The 18002-nt window shown below is 45.2% G+C and overlaps 2 protein-coding genes across 7 annotated transcripts; one reads left to right on the top strand and one right to left on the bottom strand.

Moving 5' to 3' along the window:
- Nucleotides 1–421: 421 nt before the first annotated feature.
- LOC128758950 (40S ribosomal protein S17-like) lies at nt 422–2451 on the top strand. The gene is made up of 5 exons (XM_053865469.1): nt 422–496; nt 1113–1264; nt 1816–1921; nt 1999–2064; nt 2325–2451. Exons 1-5 carry the CDS (start codon nt 494–496, stop codon nt 2400–2402), a joined length of 405 nt encoding a protein of 134 aa, XP_053721444.1. The 5' UTR covers nt 422–493; the 3' UTR covers nt 2403–2451.
- Nucleotides 2452–6768: 4317 nt separating this feature from the next.
- Nucleotides 6769–16823, bottom strand: LOC128758684 (cytoplasmic polyadenylation element-binding protein 1-like). 6 transcript variants are annotated; one of them, XM_053864890.1, is made up of 12 exons: nt 16682–16823; nt 16284–16488; nt 13731–13970; nt 12334–12557; nt 10865–11114; nt 10673–10786; nt 10475–10579; nt 9542–9675; nt 9244–9442; nt 9092–9186; nt 8829–8909; nt 6769–8065 (listed from the first exon to the last, which is right to left on the bottom strand). In XM_053864890.1, exons 1-12 carry the CDS (start codon nt 16709–16711, stop codon nt 7955–7957), a joined length of 1788 nt encoding a protein of 595 aa, XP_053720865.1. In that variant the 5' UTR covers nt 16712–16823; the 3' UTR covers nt 6769–7954. The 6 variants fall into 6 exon arrangements, with proteins under 6 accessions (XP_053720865.1, XP_053720867.1, XP_053720866.1 ...); XM_053864892.1 differs by having other exon boundaries at nt 10490–10579; nt 16682–16822; XM_053864891.1 differs by having other exon boundaries at nt 16284–16485; nt 16682–16711.
- Nucleotides 16824–18002: the final 1179 nt, after the last annotated feature.

The raw sequence follows: 18002 nt of genomic DNA, 5'->3' as shown, positions 1-18002 counted from the left end.
ATGTCATGTTCAACTAAATAGTCCAATGACTATTGATGGTTTCATTTGAGAGTAGATGATTAAACATTTAGCTGAAACTAATAGATAGTTGAAGGTGCAACACCAAGTTGTTCGTCTGAATCCAACCACGGAGTTTGATTTGTTCCATGTGTGAACGGGACCTACGAATCATGTCTTCCCTTCCTGTGTTTTTCCAAGTTATTTATTAACCATACATCAACATCCATGGTCAAAATGTGATATCCAAATGCAACAACAAGCACTATCCAATTATGAAAACATTATACAACGCAAAGAGTTATATTACACGTCATGAACAGTTCATAAAATGAAGATTATTATGTCCCACTTTCATTCCATACAAGCTATTTGTTTTACATTCTTCCCGTCGCTAGTAGTCGCTGTCGGTTGGCGCACTCTAGTGACGTTGGCTGGAATCAATAAACTTCCGGCGTGACGCTCTCCAATTCCTCTTCCACCGGTCCGAGTCAAGATGGTGGGTACCTTCAATGCGTTTATCACAAACATCGTTGCCAATCCGCTTTAATCCTCCACTTCTGCGCAGCCATCACATATTCCAAACACTCCACCACTATAGCACCATCTTCTATGACTGTGATGCATCGATTTTAAGCCGCGAGTGTTGCGTTAAACGTTAAAAACAAGTGAGCTCCTGCTAGCACTGAATCGCATGTAGCCGCACAGCAGTTTAACATTCAAGCGGCTGAAATGCTTATTCCACTTTAAGACAGTGGTCGTGTAGTTCATGTCAAGCTTTGGGATCAGTAGTTTGTTAGTGGTATTCTTCTTCGTAGCGACTCTATTGAGAATGGTCACGTAAATCGGCTGTCACCTACCAACAGCCCGTCGGTTTTCCTGCACTCGAGTCACCGTGCAACAAGGTTTTCATGTCGCTAAACTGTGATGTTGCTCTCCACGCGCGCAGCAGTTTGTCGTTTGGAAACAAGTTCGGTCCAAAATTCGTCGTCCAGTTCTGCACGTAGTCGGTGACACACTGGCAGATCCGTGTCTTCTACCTCTCTTACCTTCTAGTTTGCGTGGAAAAATAATTGTCGTGGTGGTGATGGTTTTGTTGTTTGTTTCTCCATCAGGGTCGTGTCAGGACTAAGACGGTAAAAAAGGCCGCCAGGGTCATCATCGAGAAGTACTACACTCGCCTGGGCAGTGACTTCCACACCAACAAGAGAGTGTGTGAGGAGATCGCCATCATTCCCAGCAAACCGCTGCGCAACAAAATTGCCGGGTGAGTGTTTCCAAACGTAATGTCGATTCTCATTTCTTTAGTAACCGACACAGGATGTGTAGCTACTGGCGTTTATGTTGAAGTGTGACTCTGTTACGCGCTGACCCAGCTCTCGAAAACATGCCAAGCTTTTGTGGCTTGTTCTGTGTCTTACATGTTGATGTGGTTCTTTTGAGAGGTACTTGCCTTGTTTGTGCCAGGTTACCACATTGTATACTGCGACTACTGTGAGGAGCCGTCAAGGCAAGAGAAATGCGGAATGGGGGACGCTTTTAAGATGTATTTCAATGTGTATTGAGGGACAAGAAATACTGTCCAATTGGTATGTATGGGATCAGAATCTATGCAGTGCAGCACCTGGTCCCTTGAGGTCTGACTTAAATGTTACCTTGGGCACTTCCTATGTGTTTGACCTTTATCCTTTGCTTCATCTTAGTGAATATTCTCAGATGAAGGTGCAAGATCTGAATAAGATATGCCTATTCAATCCCAAGTGTGATGACCTGGATGAGCAAAAAGTTATTTTGTCACTAAAAGGTGTGTGTCCACAGCTACGTTACGCACTTGATGAAAAGAATCCAGCGCGGTCCAGTCAGAGGAATCTCCATCAAGCTGCAGGAGGAGGAGAGGGAGAGGAGGGACAACTACGTCCCGGAGGTCAGTCGTCCATCTGGACATGCTTGAGTGCAGTCACGTTGGAAGGTTAAACCTGACGCCCGACTTTTGTCCTGCAGATTTCTGCGTTGGACCAGGAGCTCATCGAAGTGGACCCAGACACCAAGGAGATGCTCAAGATGCTGGTGAGTGATCAGCTTTCAATGTAATGGAATATATTTGCTTAAGAATTGCTAGGTCATGAAGGTAGCGCTGCTCACGTCCCCTCACACTGTGTATTCAGAGTTCAGTATAATGCTGCAGCTGAACTGACTAGTCATTGTAGGAAGTCTGTGAATGTTGAGTCATGTTGTGAGCGCAGTGGTGGTGTGGTGTTCATGCCTGCACAGCCACCAGGTGTGAGCCAGGCCTGGATGCCATGTTCACTCTGTCATTGCTTCTGCAGGAATTCGGCGGACTCTCAAACCTCCAGGTCACTCAGCCAACGGTTGGGATGAACTTCAAAACTCCCCGAGGATTGTAGACTCATTTGTATTGTTCCTCTTAATAAAAAGACCTGATCAGTAAAACCATCCACGTCGGTGTTGTGATTGGTCCCACGGTTGCACTCACAGGAGCCGAGGGTTTCCTGCACACGTTACTCTTGGACTGTCTTATTGCTGTGAAGTGACGTGTGAGTGTTCTCCAACTCTTCCACATCACCTTTCAATCTCCCTTCACAGAAGCGCTTCAATTGCCTGGACTAACTTTATTGGAGACATTCATAATGAAGCTATATTTCTCTACTGCTTCCTTACTGTGAAGGCGGAAACCGTCCCTACTCAAACATGTGATGGAGCTGGTCGCTGTAGACGCCAGCAGAATGCCCTCTGCACCACTGGAGCTCATTTTGGCTGCACAAGTCGATCTGACATCATGAACTGTGGCGTCATGAGGGTGTTCAGTTTTTAAGCTACTTGAGGTTCCATTTTCATACTTCATAGAAGTATCTGGAACAAGAGCAATGTCAAATTTCAAAGAAGCCTCATTCGGCTGACACATCCAGCCACTATTCAGCAGCTCGACTGTCGCTTGTGCAGTGTGTGTTCCAGCTGCGCGATTGGTTCTGTGCATGTGCAGGATCATTGATGTGTGTCTGGCTTCCAAACTGTGATCAGTTATACAAAGAAAATGGGAAGAAATATGAAAACTTAGAGAACAAAAGAAGCCCAATTTAAATAGATTTTATTCTTTTGGGGAAAAGGAAGGAAAATACTTAAATGTGAAATTAATTAAAAAGGACAAAAAAATAAATATATAAGTAAATATTTGGCGAAGAAAAATATATCGAAGACTGAAACAAAAACAGAATAATATATTTTCTAAAAAAAAATCCCAGAATAAAACTTGAAACTGAATAAAATGAATGCAAGAAAATAAAATGAAAGAAACTACAATAAATTATACAGTATCATAAGATACATTTAAAAAATCATTAATGAAAAATCTGAACAATGAAAATGATTTAATAAGTATGGAAATACAAATTTGTATAAAATAAAATGTAAAAAAAAAATTTTTTAATGGCAAAGAAAAAAATTATATAAATTGAATAGATATTAGACAGAAAAGGGATGAGAAGGAAATGAAAATGGTTCCACAACATTTATAGAAAAATGGTACACACATCACAAAGTTGAAAAGTGACACATAATTGAAGACACATTTAAATCTTGAACCTATTGTATGAAAGGAGACCAGGCAACGGTTAAACCGACTGTGTCTCAGTTTTTCTAACTGTAGCATATGGACAAGTTCTTTGATCCAATGTTGGTTGGTGGTTTGTCTGACTTCCAATGCTGAAGAATAAATCTGCGAGCCACTGGATCCCTTTTCTACAGAACATCTTGAACTTTGGGGGACAGGAAGGATGAAGGCGAGTGGAATCAACACAGCAACATCTGCCCAAGAGGCAGGAGAGGGAGGAACCAGTGTGATTCAGGAACCTATGCCAGGATCCTGTTTGTGGACTTCAGCTCTGCCTTTAATACAATTCTTCCAGCTCTGCTTGAAGACAAGCTTCGCCAGCTGGACGTGCCTGACTCCCTCTGCAGATGGATTACAGACTTCCTGACCAGCCGGAGTCAGCATGTGCGGCTGGGGACGACTGTCTCCGACACTCGGACCCTCAACATCGGGTCTCCTCAGGGCTGTGTTCTCTCTCCATGGCTCTTCTCTCTGTACACTAACTGCTGCACCTCCAGCCACCAGTCCGTGAAGCTGATCAAGTTTGCGGACGACACCACCATCATCGGGCTCATCTCAGATGGAGATGAGTCGGCTTACAGGAGGGAGGTGGAGCGGCTGGTGTCCTGGTGCAGCCACAACAACCTGGAGCTCAAAGCCCAGAAGACAGTGGAGATGGTCATAGACTTCAGGAGAGTAACAGCTCCTCCGTCCCCTCTCATGTTGGCTGGTTTATCCATTCTTATTGTGGACTCCTTCTGCTTCCTAGGAACCACCATCACTGAGGGCCTCAAATGGGAGCCAACCATCAGGTCCCTCATCAGGAGGACCAGCAAAGAATGTTCTTTCTGAGGCAGCTACGTAAACTACGACTGCCGACGAAGTTGCTGGTGGAGTTCTACACGGCCGTCATCCAGTCCATCCTCACCTCCTCTATCACTGTCAGGTACAACAGCACCACCTCCAGGGACAAGAGCAGACTGCAGCGCATCGTACGTTCTGCTGAGAAGGTGATCGGTTGCAGCCTGCCACCTCTTCATGACCTGTATGCCTCTAGGACCCAGAGACGTGCAGGTCGGATCAGAGCCGACCCTTCTCACCCTGGACATGGACTGTTTGTTCCTCTTCCCTCTGGCAGGAGGCTACGGTCCATCCAGACCAGAACCCCCCGTCACAGGAACAGCTTCTTTCCCTCGGCCGTCAGACTGTTAAATTCATGAACAGCCTTGTTGTAATGTTATTCTATTTATTTTATTTTATTTGTTTTTTTGTTGCACTTTATTCCAAGGCACTTTCTTAGTCAGTGGGCTCCCCACTGACCATGGCAATAAATTTGATTCTGATTCTGATTCTGATTCCTGCTGAAAAACACCCATAAGCAGTTGGTGGTGCTGGAGGGGACTACTCTCTGGGACCCCTGCGGCAGAACAAGTTCAGTGAGGCCTCTTCTCCGATGAGACTTTTGGTGCTCCTCTCACGTTCCAGCACACTCACAAGGCACAGTGTGTGGGGCCACGCTGGCGAGCAGTCCTCACCAGGGCCCAGGAATAAGGCTCTCGCATGAAGCCTCTGGATCTGTAAGATACAGAGATAGCTTAGGGCCGAAAAAGAGGAAAGAAGAGGAAGATGAGGAAGATATGGAAGAAAGAATAGATAAAATGGAAAGTTAAAAAAAAAAAACAGATTAGAGAACTAAATACATAAAAAATATAATGTAATGTAAAATGAATAAAAAAAGATTTCATAAAATAATTAAAATACATAATCTTAATTCCAGACAAATGAAGACATACCAATTATTTATTTAGCATGAACTAATAATCTTTAACTGAACAGAATAAGAAATCAAGTTAAAGTAGAAAACCAATAAACAAAAAAGAATAACAAAAAACAAGTTCCATAGATCAATAGAAATCAAAGGACAATGAAAAATGGGGAAAGAAAAAGACATCTAATATATTAACTAAACAAAAAAAAATGTGATTACAAATAAACAAAAAGAAAATAAAATTGGATCATTTTAAATCTTGAAAATCATATAATTGCATTTAAAATAAAAATAAAAAAATCAAAGGCAGAAATAAATATTTAACATTCCAAACAGATAATAGAAAAAGTACATAAATTTAAAAATGTAACGAATGAAAAAAAAAACCGAACAACCAAAATGTTTTAATAAAATCACAAAAACATGAATATAAAATATGTAATTGAAAATAGTTTCTTAGCATTTAATAAGAATTAAATAAAAAAAAATATTTTCAAAATCAAAAAGAAATTAAAAATGAAAACATTGGTGAAAAGAAATCTGACTTTAAAAAATTCAACAAAAATAGAAAGCTGCACATTTAATTGTTAAAAAAAAAATCTGTGTATCTAGTAAAAAACAAATATGAATAAATCTATGAAAACCAATTGAAAAAAATTGAAACTGTTGGAAGTGGATAAAAAAAAAGGAAATCTCGACAATGAAAATCTAAATGTTTTCTTTTTTTTAATTGTGTGTATTCACTGTGCACTTTACTTAACAGGACAGTGTTGTCTGTACTGAACATTGGGAAACAAAGAATTTGACAAAACTCATTTGACTCCATGTACAGGAAGCAGCCGTTGCTCTTCTCAGCTCAGATGCTCCACAGTTGCTGGCATACGACTGAGTCCAGAGCAGGAGACGGCAGCAGAACGTGCCCAATTGAAGTCAATATGGAGACAATGAAGTCCACGAGTGTTGTCACACACTTCAAAAATCGATCAAGAGGATTTCCTCTTTTCAACATCCATCATTCGAGTCACAGCCAAGGGCAGTGGCCAAACTTCCTGGAAAAACAAGCCATCACCCCAGACTGAATATGACACTGAAAGGAACTGGGTAAACATTTTGGCAAGTACACATTGTATCCGACCGGTCAGAAATATGGCGTCACCTTTTGCCACATTCAAAAGTAAACAACTCGACCTCGAAAATGGTCACCAAACTAGTGGGCGACATTTTTAGTTTGATTCATCCGTTGCCTTGACAACATGAACATTTAGATCTCCAGTCATGCTTAGTTTCCAATGTATGTCAATTGGAAATGCAAGTACAGCAAAGGTTTTTCTCTCCAATTCAATAAGAGTCAGAAGATGCGACACGGCCGAGGAAGAAAAGCAGCCTAGACAGAAGGTAATGCTTAAACACCTTTATTGTGCCCAATTCTCCACAACTGCTCATGGACAGCAGACTTGGTAGACCGCAATGAGGTAGACTTTCAGAAACTCTTAAAAAGCTCAGCAGGACAACGAGAAAGATAAAGGACAGACTTGGTCTTTGGCACACAACTTATGTCCTACTGGAACCGGAAGGCTAAGAAAGCGCGGGGCTCATACATTGAAGTCTACTCAAGCGCTGGCTCCATTTAATCCAACGTGGAGGTTCTTACAATCAACAGGAAACAAGCGGCTTGTCGAAGAATGGCACGTCCCCCTGCTGATGTACAAAAGTGATTAAAAACCACCTCCACCTCTCCAAGTGCAAATTAAAAGGTGCGAAAAAACAACAAACATCTTGTTGAGATTAGATTGAAGGAGAAAAACCGGGTAAATCTGAAAGTGATGGACCGGCGGAAGATCATCTGACATGAAACCTCGAACACAGACGGATCAGAAGGTCCGCAACTTCCAACATGGAAATGACAACTGGGGAACAAAACAAAAAAAAATACATGAAAGACAAAAGGTAAAAAATAAAAGGGGGATTTCCCATAAACGGCCACAACCAGGTAGAATTCTGTTCAAAATGTTAATGTTATGACTAAAAACCGTTTGTGTACAAATTAGTAAAAAACTGCGTAAAAATGTCTGAAATGCGACCAGTTAAATGAAGCCTTCAACTCCCAAAGTAAGAAACACCAGCTGGTTTGCACAGGAAACCGGACGCCAACTGGGAAAGGGGAGGGTGGGGAAAAGAACAAAATAAAAAGAAAAATTAAAGGCACTGTTTGGCATCGACCAATTAGACTTGCGTGTTTGCTCTTCACTATGCAACTCAGGCAAACGGAAAGGAAAAAGGAAAGAAAAACGCCTTGGAACTTTAGAGGAACTCTGGTCTGGGAAACATGGGGAGTACGCTAAAGCTCAAGGGGTCCCTTGTCTATCCCAACAAGGTCACTGTGCATAGTGCCACTGTGAACAACAGCAAAAATGTAGCAAGTGCAAACGTGAACAGTTCCTACAGTGAGATCCCCAACGCCTGTGAGGTGCCACCTCGCCCCCTGCTGCGCAGGGGGGAGCGGACACAGTGCTCTCCTTGGTGGCGACCCCGCCCGTCCGGCGGAGCGCCATCTCTGACCCGGCAGACTGCCTGGACTCCTCTTAGCTGGAATCCCGGCTCTTCTGGTTGCGCATGAGCGGCCGGTGGTTGCTCAGGATGTCCATGGAGTGTTGCCAGTGCCAGCAGGAGCGGCAGTAGTACTTGAAGCAGGCCTGCAACACACACGCCATTGAAGCATGAAGGACATGATCCGGTCAGAAGAAGCAAGATGTGCAGCGTCTGCACGCATGGCTACCACAAACCCAAGGTCCTGACCCAGGCAACAGAGTCACTACCATTTGCTGAAGAACTCAAAATGAAATTCACACCCAACACTGCAACACACAGCAAGAAACCAAACCAACGCACTAAAGGTCCTGCACTCACGCAACTGACGGTAGCATCATCGAAAACAAACACTCAGCTTCCTGAAGTCCACTGGCCCAAGAAGTTAAGCGAAAACTTAAGAATTAAACTACATTCTATTTAAAACATGTCAAGGCAGTACACTGGCAACTGCAATGGTTTGAAGGTAAATGTTGCCGGCGGCTCTGCTCAGTCCAGGGCTGCAACTGCATGGATGGTTGACTGTCACTGACACGCAAGAACCAACACACCATCTGATAGTAGAGTTAAGATGTTAAAAATCAAACTTGTGTCAAATGTTTTGAAATGGAATTTTAATTGCTCCAAAATTTTTTGGGTCATGTCCCCTTAGAGACTCCGTACCCTTCAATGTGTCCATTATGAAATGTTCCGACAACGTTTTGGGTCACAATGGTCCAGACCCTTAGTGCGACAGGACTACTACTGAGACCACTTCAAATGTTGATTATAGTACACAGTCTGGTTCCGACATCGTTGCCTTCAAACAGATGCAAGGCGCGACCAAACATTTCAACAACTCGGCGGGTGAGTGGAAAGGTTGCCAGGTACCTGGTCTCTGCAGAAGAACGGCCCTGGTTGGCGAATGCAGATTTGACACATGGAGTCTTCCAGGTAGGGGTCAATCTGGACCTGGAGGCACATGACAGGAGTCTCAGCCCTTTAGGTTTGGCATCTACACTTCGTCAATCACATCACAGCCCTTACAGCAACAAACGGCCACAAAATTACATCGAGGTTTTAATAAGCTCAGAAGCTTTAGACGCCAGAAGCCATTGAAATAAGTTGCTCATTGGAAGTGAAGCCTCCCTTACCTTCTTTGAGAACTTTGGCGTTTTGATTTCCACAAAAGCAGCGCAGACTGCCTTCAGGAAACTCCGTTGGTTGTCAAAAGTCACACGTCCTGAACCTAGGGGGCAAAGATGCTCAGCCAATGCAAGGTGTGTGTCAGATTTCGGCGTCCCACCTATGGGATACTTGTGCTTGTCCGTGTCGATGCCAGCGTACATGACCCCTCCAAACAGATCGTTCATGATACTGGCCAGGGCTTCAGCGTTGATCATGCCATGCAGCGCACCAACAAACACCGTCTTGCTGGGGTCCAGACGCTGAGCAGGGCAGCGCACGTAGTTGCTGTCAGAGATCACCCAGGGGATCACCTGCACCTGAGACGCACCAGGACAGGACCAACTCAGAGTTGCTCCAACCGCACCACGCATTCAGGTAATACAGACACCAGTCATGGAAGAGGCAGGTTAACTCACATCCTTCAGCCGCATTCGGCGGCTGGACATCTTGAAGTAGTACTCCCTGTCCTGAGGGTGGAAAGGGTCCTGGGAGCAGGCGTGCAGCAAAGCTCGGACAGACTTCTCATTCTCAAACACCAGGTAAACATAGCCTGCCAGCAGAGGACGACTTTAGCCTGTCTCAGATCTGCTTACTTACTGAAGTGTGGCAGCACCCCGACATTCTATGAACATGAAGCACCACACCTGCGGGTCATAATCTTGCCTTGCCATTTTCACATTTCAACGTCTGCTCAGTCATGTCTATTAAGCATAAGCACACATCCACTGTTCCATCTTTAGCCAAGAGACTTCTCCCCCCCCACGGTGAATCATGCCATCTGCGTTGCATAGGTCAAGGCTTTATACCATCATGCATGAGACTAAAGTGGAGTAACTGACGGTCAACCCTTGTTTTGAAACAGTTCTGCAGCTCAGAGCAAGGCCTCCGATGTGTCAACACAAGGAAGCAAATTGGCTTTCAACTTATGGCGCTTTACTAGCAGTGTGTTCAACAGCACCAGGTTCGACATCATTCTGGAAGAGAATCTAGCAATTAACTGATGAAAATACAAAACTGGCTGGATTTTTCATCAGTGCTCTGCGGAATCGAAAGGTGAGAGGACACTACAAGTTCATTTAAGTACTAAAATTAATACTCTGATAAAGTACTCAGCTACACAAATGAATTGTGACAATTTAACAGTCAAGTGTGGTCAATAGCCACAGGGTGAGATTTCTTCTGTTGAAACACCAATAACCAAGCGTGAACAATTCACCAGTGCATGACACCCCTGTATTGTGGACTAAAGTCCCAATGTTCAGACACCAGTGACGTACAGCTGCACCCAACTCACCGCGGTGCCACCCTGAAAGCAAGGTAAATAAATTGGCCTACCAGCTTGTCGTTACCTTTAGCAACATTACCTTTGGGAGGGCAGCGCGGGTGCTTCCCATCCTTACCCGGCCACTCCACAGTCAGCGGGCCGTAAACCCCGAAGGTGCCGATCAGGCCAGCTAAAGACAGTCATTTGGTAAATCGGCCTGCCATTTCCAATAAAAGGCAGCTACAGAGCTGGGTCAGACAGTAGCCAGGACTAGCCCTCTCACCTTCTGTGATGTCCCAGGGAACGCCACCAAGAAACACCTTGCAGGAGTACAAAGGATCTTTGTTGTTTCTGGGGGGCAGCTGACCACTCCAGGTGAAAGATGCTTCGTTAACAGCTGCCAAGATTCAGACAGAGTCAGACAAGTACACGGCTTTTTTTTTTTTTAAAAAAGGAAAGGGGTCGATGCTTTCACCAGCAGCCTGTCTGTGCAAACGGGCCTCCCGCTCGATGCTGAAGGCATTGGACTGGTCCAGTACATCCATGCCAGGCCATGGGGAGCTGGTGCGCCAGCGGCGAGACAGAGCAGAGACCGGACTGGCACTCGGTGGTGGGGTCAGAGGGACAGAGGGGTCCTGCGGTTCCAGGCGGGACCCCAGTCTCACCAGCTCCCTTTGTTTGTTGGAGGTTAGGTAAGGCAGAGACGGGGAAATCTGCAGAGTCGACTGGAAACACAGATGCACATCAGAGACAGTCAAAGCAAGTGGCCAACTGAAACCACAGGTGGGTGGGTGTGTGTGCGCGTGCTTTGCAGCCAAACAACTCAAATGTGTTTCAAACTGGAATACTAAGCAAAAAAGCATTACATTACAGTTGTGACACACTTCCTGGAGATTGTCTAAACGTCAGGCTGAACACTGTCCGCGTCATGGGTTATTGCAGCAGTGTTGTTAGTGAAAATGGAGCCAAAACATAAGTAACCAGAATCGTGTTTATGCTTCCATATGGCCAGTTTATAACGTTTCTACTTGTAAATAAGTTGGAAAGGTCTGTCATATTACAGACTTGTACGTACGCATTCCTGCACACATGCCAGCACCCTGAAAATCTCAGATCAGTGGTTCTTAACCATAGGGCCAGGGCCCCATGGTTGGGCTGCGAGCGCCCCCTCGAGGGCCGCCAAGTTTTGTTTTACACCTTTGGGCCGCAAGACTTTGTTTTAATTCACTTGCCACATATGGTGGCAGTAGTGTCAGTGAATTGACTTGCCAGCTGCAAATCTGTGAGTTAATCTGGAGAAGTTCTTGAAAGGAAAAAAAAAAAAAAATAGTTACAGCGCCGCCACAGTAAAAATTGTTCATGAAAGCACCTGTTGAAGCAGTTTTGATAACATTTTATGGCGATACTTTCATTTGCACTTTACTTTATATCCTGTTTGGAGTCTAAATAAAATATAAGTCTTTATTTTAGGATATTTGGACACATTTTTTTTACATTTTAATCAGAATTGTATTTGATTTTTTTCAATTCAACCGTTTGCATCAAGTGTATTTTTTTCAACTTGCACCTGATTCTGCTGCTGGTTGGACTTTGATGACAAATATCTTTGCAATGATCACATGACATTTCACAAGGTTTTGGTTTGTTGACGTAGATTAGTTATTAATGACAAATGAAATCAAGAGTAATGAATCAATTCTACTACTTGAATGGGTCCTGGGCCCATTTCTTCTGGGAAAGGTGGGCCCCCGATCAAAAAGGTTAGGAGCCCCTGCCGTAGACCAAGAGGAGACAAACTAGCAAGTGCTTTAATGTTGATAAAACTAGGGCCCAGCATCAACTAGACAACTCTATAACAACCAGAGTGACAGGGGGAGAAGAGGAAGGGGAAAAAAAAGCAAAGTCATGAAAACACTTCATGATCGAGACAAGAGAGTAACATACCAGGAGGTCACATATGTGATCCGAGCTGGTGCTGAAGCAGCTTGTGTCCGAGTCTTCGGGACTGGAGTGGGGCTCACAAAACGAGCTGGAGTCCAAGCGGTTCGCCATCCGAGCCATCCGTGGAAACTTCTCCAAGAAGTCAGCAGTCACACTGTTCTCGTTGGGAAGGTAGTTGGAGGGCTTCCCCAGGATGTTGTTGAATGGGCTGTTCAGGATCCCCATCACTGCGGTGACAAGGACAGTGGGGCTGTGACCCAAAACCTAATGGATTTCTACATCAGCTCACACCAGCAGCTCTTGTTTGCAGGCTGAAAAAGCCAAGACATTCGCTCATCTTTAAGCTGTAGGGGTGAGAACCCACATGACAGCCTCAGTGCAAAGCTCCGGGGCGGGGCTTGCCACTTATGTGGTCAGACGTGGATAAATCATCTGTCCTAGCTTTCAAACGTCTCCGCAGCAGATCGAATTAACAGGGAACTTGTTGATGCAGAAAGTCAAGTCACTGCTTCATGACGAGGATTGTTCTCCAAGAGCAATGACTGGCAGATTTTGGAAGTTGAAATACCCCACCATTTCCAATATCCATATCCAAGTAATTCAAATTTCCCTTGACCTGCTGCAAATAAAATCCAAATTATTTTTTTAGCCGACATGCATCTACACACCGTCATGATGCCCCAGTAAATTCTTTAAAACATGACACTATGAGGACGATGACCCTCTTCAATACGGGTTCATGCACTATGGTTGGCAGCAGGGTGTGACAGACGCAGCTCAAACATAGGGCTGCAGGTTTCAGGGGGCGAGCCACTTGGAGATGCGATGGAATGATGACTTCACACCCATCATTCGCATGACTTTAGAATCAGCCAGAGAAGACTTGGATGTAATTTTAGTTTAATACATAGTGATCCTCAAATACATGACACTCCTTGATGACATAACGGAGCCATTTACTACGCAGCCATTATCCAATCCCATTAAGCACCAGAGGGACTGGGCCTAGCTCAAAGCCCGAGCCCACAAGTTAGCAGGGGCTCGAGTGCGTGAGCTGCAAGTAAGGCATCAATGAAAGGTTCCAGGCTAGACATCAAAGAACATGACAGAAGGATCAGCCTGGCTTCAGATCGTCGCCCATGATGCAAGCAACAGCAGGTGAAAGTTGTAGCATACGCCAACAAAGCACGAGCGCTGACGCGGTTTGCGAGGACAACACGTTTCACAATGCTGTGACTGAGATGCACAAAGCAAAACTGCCACATCATCCTGCACAGAGATGCTCCACTTATCACACACACTGGTGACACAATTAAACAGCCACACACATGAGCACAAACCACATGGGGTCAGGCCTCCTGCACAAACCCAGACACGTGTGAACATGGAGGACCACTTACTTGATGGTGAGCTAGTAGGAGCCTGAGAAGAGTTGATGTGGGTCTCATTCTCCTGGTTGCTCCAGGTTCGATCCCAGCCTGACACACGCAGGGACTGGAGGCCCAGGCCCAGACCCAGGTCGCCGACATTGACGCCCTGTTGGCCTCTGGTGGACTGCTGCTGCGTCTCCTGGGAGCCGTGCATGCCACCACAGCTGGGGAAGAGCATCCGTCTGCTGCCCACCACAGCCAGCTCTGAGTCTGGCCAGTCAAAGATCCAGTTCAGAGAGAGAGCGAGAGACAGACAAAGTGTTAAAACTGCAGAATACAGTTGGATGCTGCGTCACAAAACAGCAGACAGGAAAAAAAAAAAAAGTTCTCATTGTCAGATGTAAGCCCCGACTGACCTGCTGCCTCTGGTACAACTGCCATGCATTTCCAGCCGCATCCCTGACCACCCTAGCAGCATGTGACATGGCTGCTGATGCACTCGCACAGCCCTGCTAATGACATCAGCTTCCCCCACCTCCCCGCTTCCTCTCCTAACTGTGCAATGAAAGATTCCCGTCAGGGCTATTGGCTTGATCATAGAAGTACCCTCGCTCCGAGAGGCACAGCGCGTCTCCGTCAGAAGACGACTGTCACTGCTGCTGCCCACACCGAGTAGTCTTGTTTGTCTGAAGGGAGGGGGGGAGGAGGGAGTCAAGCAGCATCAGCTGGAGCACAAGTGACTCAGCAGAGCAAGTGAGCCGGCACGGCCAAGTTGCTATCGTCTGTACAAGTCTAAAGCTAAAGAGAAGACTACAGCAAGCTTGTGAGAGTTTCATTTGCGCGGCCACCCTTTCCTCCAGCAGCCTGGCAGCAATCCAGCTGCAAGCAGGAATCCTGATTCAGCAACGCCAGGCCGAGGCGAAACATGCGCTGCTAGAATACATTTAACCCCTTACCTGTCACTTCAAATCATTTATGCGCCACAAGTTGTTCAAAGTTGCACACGTCTCTCCGGCTCATTCAAACTTTACCCACGTCACTGGCCCCAAACACAATTGTGGAATAAGACCAAAGACACCACGTCATGGAATGACTTGCAAGAACCGAGGGTCCATTTTGGACCATACCATTTTGTGCCATAAAATAAATGCATCATCTGGCAAAGCTCATGAGCCATTCGGATGATGTGGAATGAATCACAAATTCTGGTCACAAGTTCGCCGTGAGTAGCAAGACTGCCAAATACGTTCGCTCTCAGACAGGCTTTAAATAAAAACATCTTGCAACCTAAGCTCAAGCACATGAGAAACTCATTTGCACAGGATAATGCAAACATGTAGTAGCCAATGATGCAAAGAAAGATCATCGCACAATGCGTCCGTCATCGATAGAATTCATGTCACAAAACAGACTTCCCAAATACAGAGCATATTTAAAGATGTGCTGCCATGATCCAAGAAACTCTTGTAAATAAAAATCCAAAGACTGTCAGCGTATAAATACATGAGCATTAAAAACCTAGAACCGGAAGGTTCTAATACAACGCCTACGTCAGGTTGTGTCCGTTACCTCGCATGAATGCCATCATACAATTCCTGCATACCAAATCTAAATGTGCCACCTTGCATTCACAACCCATACTAAAAAACATTGTAGTCACAAACGGAGTCTCTGCTGCAGCATGAATCAGCTGCTGGCTCTGAGGAGAGACACAGGCGAGGTTTCGATGTTGGCAGCTCCGATGCGACACCTCTGGCAGCCACACCAAGCCTTATAGTGACCTTCAGTGGAATACCTTCATTCCAGATTGGTAAAACTCCCAGCAGTGTGTTGGTCGCAATGAACAAAAAAAAAAAGGACTCTGAAGTGAAACAAACCTGAGCAGGACCGTTTCATGATGAAATGACGTCAACTGACATTCACCCGCTGGTTTAAAAACAGAGACGTCTTTGAATCAAAGACTGGATCTGTGTGAGTCAGCGCAAATGAACATTGCCTTTTAACAGTCTTGTGACTTCTGTCATCATAGGTTGCTTTTTTTTCTACAACAATATCCGACGTATCAAAACAATTCAGAAGAGCGCCGACCTCTGTGGGCGTCTCACTGGCAGCCATGTTGCCAGTTTCAGCTGCCTTCACTGTCCCACTTGTGCATCGATAGAACTATGAGGTTCAAATGCCATTGAGATCCAATAAACACCATGATACAGCAGGTGGAACTCCAAAAATCTACTTCACTTCTGAGATACACAAACAAGTATAGATATAATACTCAGTTATCAGATGTAAATATCACGATGAAGGATTCTTCTTGAACTGCATGTTCTCGCACATTGTTCACATGGTTTCTAAGCTCCTTAGTATAGCTTTGCTTTTGCACTTTATATTATTTCTTTTTCATTTATTGTGATATGTTGAGTACAGAGCATGTTACCTAGAAAAGGCCAGTCACGGCTGCACATGACACGCACCGTTTGGAGGGGCAGGGATGGAAGATACTCTTCGGTTTGGAATAGTTGAAGAGTGAATGGTTCGTGTTGGAGTTTGGGTGTGATGTTGAGGAATGGAGGAAGAGTTGGTTACCACACATCTGCTCAGCCTTGCTCCTGCAGCCGCCGCTGCCGCTGCTGCTGCTGCTGTTGCTGTTGGGGGTGGCGCACACGCCGGTGAAGTCCAGCGCGTTGCCCAGCATGGTGTTCATCCTGCGGAAGATGTCCGCGTTGCTGCAGGTGGACAGAGCCACAGACTCGGACTCCGGGGAGTCGGACCTGCGGGCCTCGTCTTTCTGCTGCAGACCAGCAGCACAGTCAACAGATGTGAAGCTAAGCTAAACTCCTAAGTACCAAAGTGGATGGAGACTTGACTAGACAGTGTGCGGGGACGCGCTCGCGCACCTCATGTGACAGACAGAGCTGTGAAGTTACACACGTGTGACTGACTTTCGTCTCTCCATTGTGCTGAACCTGGACTGAGCCACTCACCAGAGAAAACGCCATGTTGCTGACCAGCATTCAGTGGAGCAGTCACAGTCGTAAGTAACACAGACTCCAGCGGACACAGCAATTTAAGACATGAGCAAGAAGCTCATTAAGGCTTGATCAAGTGAACGTGTGCCACAGGTCCGCGGTCACGTGACCCCTCCGACCCCCCCGCGCGCGGCCTTCTCCTCTCATCGTTTCGTCTGATTCACGCGCTGCTGCTGCTGCAGCTGCTGGTCACAGCGCTGACGTGCTGAAGAGGAAAACTGTCCAGTATTTTTATTTTTTGACAACGAAGTGCAAGTTCACCCATCTCGTTTCATTAGAGCGTTAAATGAGCCCAGACGAGATGAGGCGTCCAAAAACTGGAGCACAAGACCTATAATAATAATCTTCAATAATAAGATGTGAAGAAGGCAGAAACACATCACTAAAGCGTATGTTTCTCAAGTCAGATGACCGAATATCCATGAAGAGATTTGGGGTAAAGATAGATCCGGATATCAGCACAGTAGTCGGATTACATTTTTAATTATATGAGTCGACATTTTTTAAGGAGGAAGCCTTAGAGCCAGAAAGGCTCGCAGAACAATCCAGAATCATGACGACAAGCACTTTTGAGAAAGTGGATTGAACCATCACATTCACCACAGTCAGTGGCTGAGCCCGCAATAGAAGCGGGGACACATGCACTTGCAATATCTCTCCACTAGACGGCAGCAGACTCATTCAAGACTTTTTAAAATGGTTTTCTCTCTCTCTCTCTCTCTCTCTCTCTCTCTCTATATATATATATATATATATATATATGGTATGGTCATATATATATATATATATATATATATATATATATATATATATATATATATATATATATATATATATATATATGATCATACCATTGTCAGCAGGCTATGGAGGTCAGAATGTGGAGTGACTTCCCTCCAGTTCAGCATCCTCAAAAATTCTAAGAGTTAGCAGTTGTTTATATACATGGACTCCAAGTATTTTACAAGCATATCCCCAAAAATCTGGAAAACTCCAGTGTTCAGTCTTGAGGAGTCTCCTTCATGGCCTCATCCCAGCAGCGGCATGAAAACCCGCAGCAGAGTCTCTTTCAATGGCTTCTGTGTGGAGACACACTCCTCCACAGTTGTCATAACTAAGGGATGTGCAGGGGGTTTCCATCTAGTGTTCAGACCTATATATTAAAGCTCCACTGCCTGTGAGCTGGAACCCAACAGTGAGTCACATCTGAGTGTGCGAGACTGCGATGTGCCACTGAGGAGCTGTGCGACTTGACGCCTGGTCTTCACCACAGTTA

Source organism: Synchiropus splendidus, chromosome 5, assembly GCF_027744825.2.
Source record: "Synchiropus splendidus isolate RoL2022-P1 chromosome 5, RoL_Sspl_1.0, whole genome shotgun sequence".
Classification (NCBI taxonomy): domain Eukaryota; kingdom Metazoa; phylum Chordata; class Actinopteri; order Syngnathiformes; family Callionymidae; genus Synchiropus; species Synchiropus splendidus.
The sequence above is the reverse complement of the archived record's forward strand: the minus strand, read 5'-3'. Positions and strand labels throughout refer to the sequence as shown.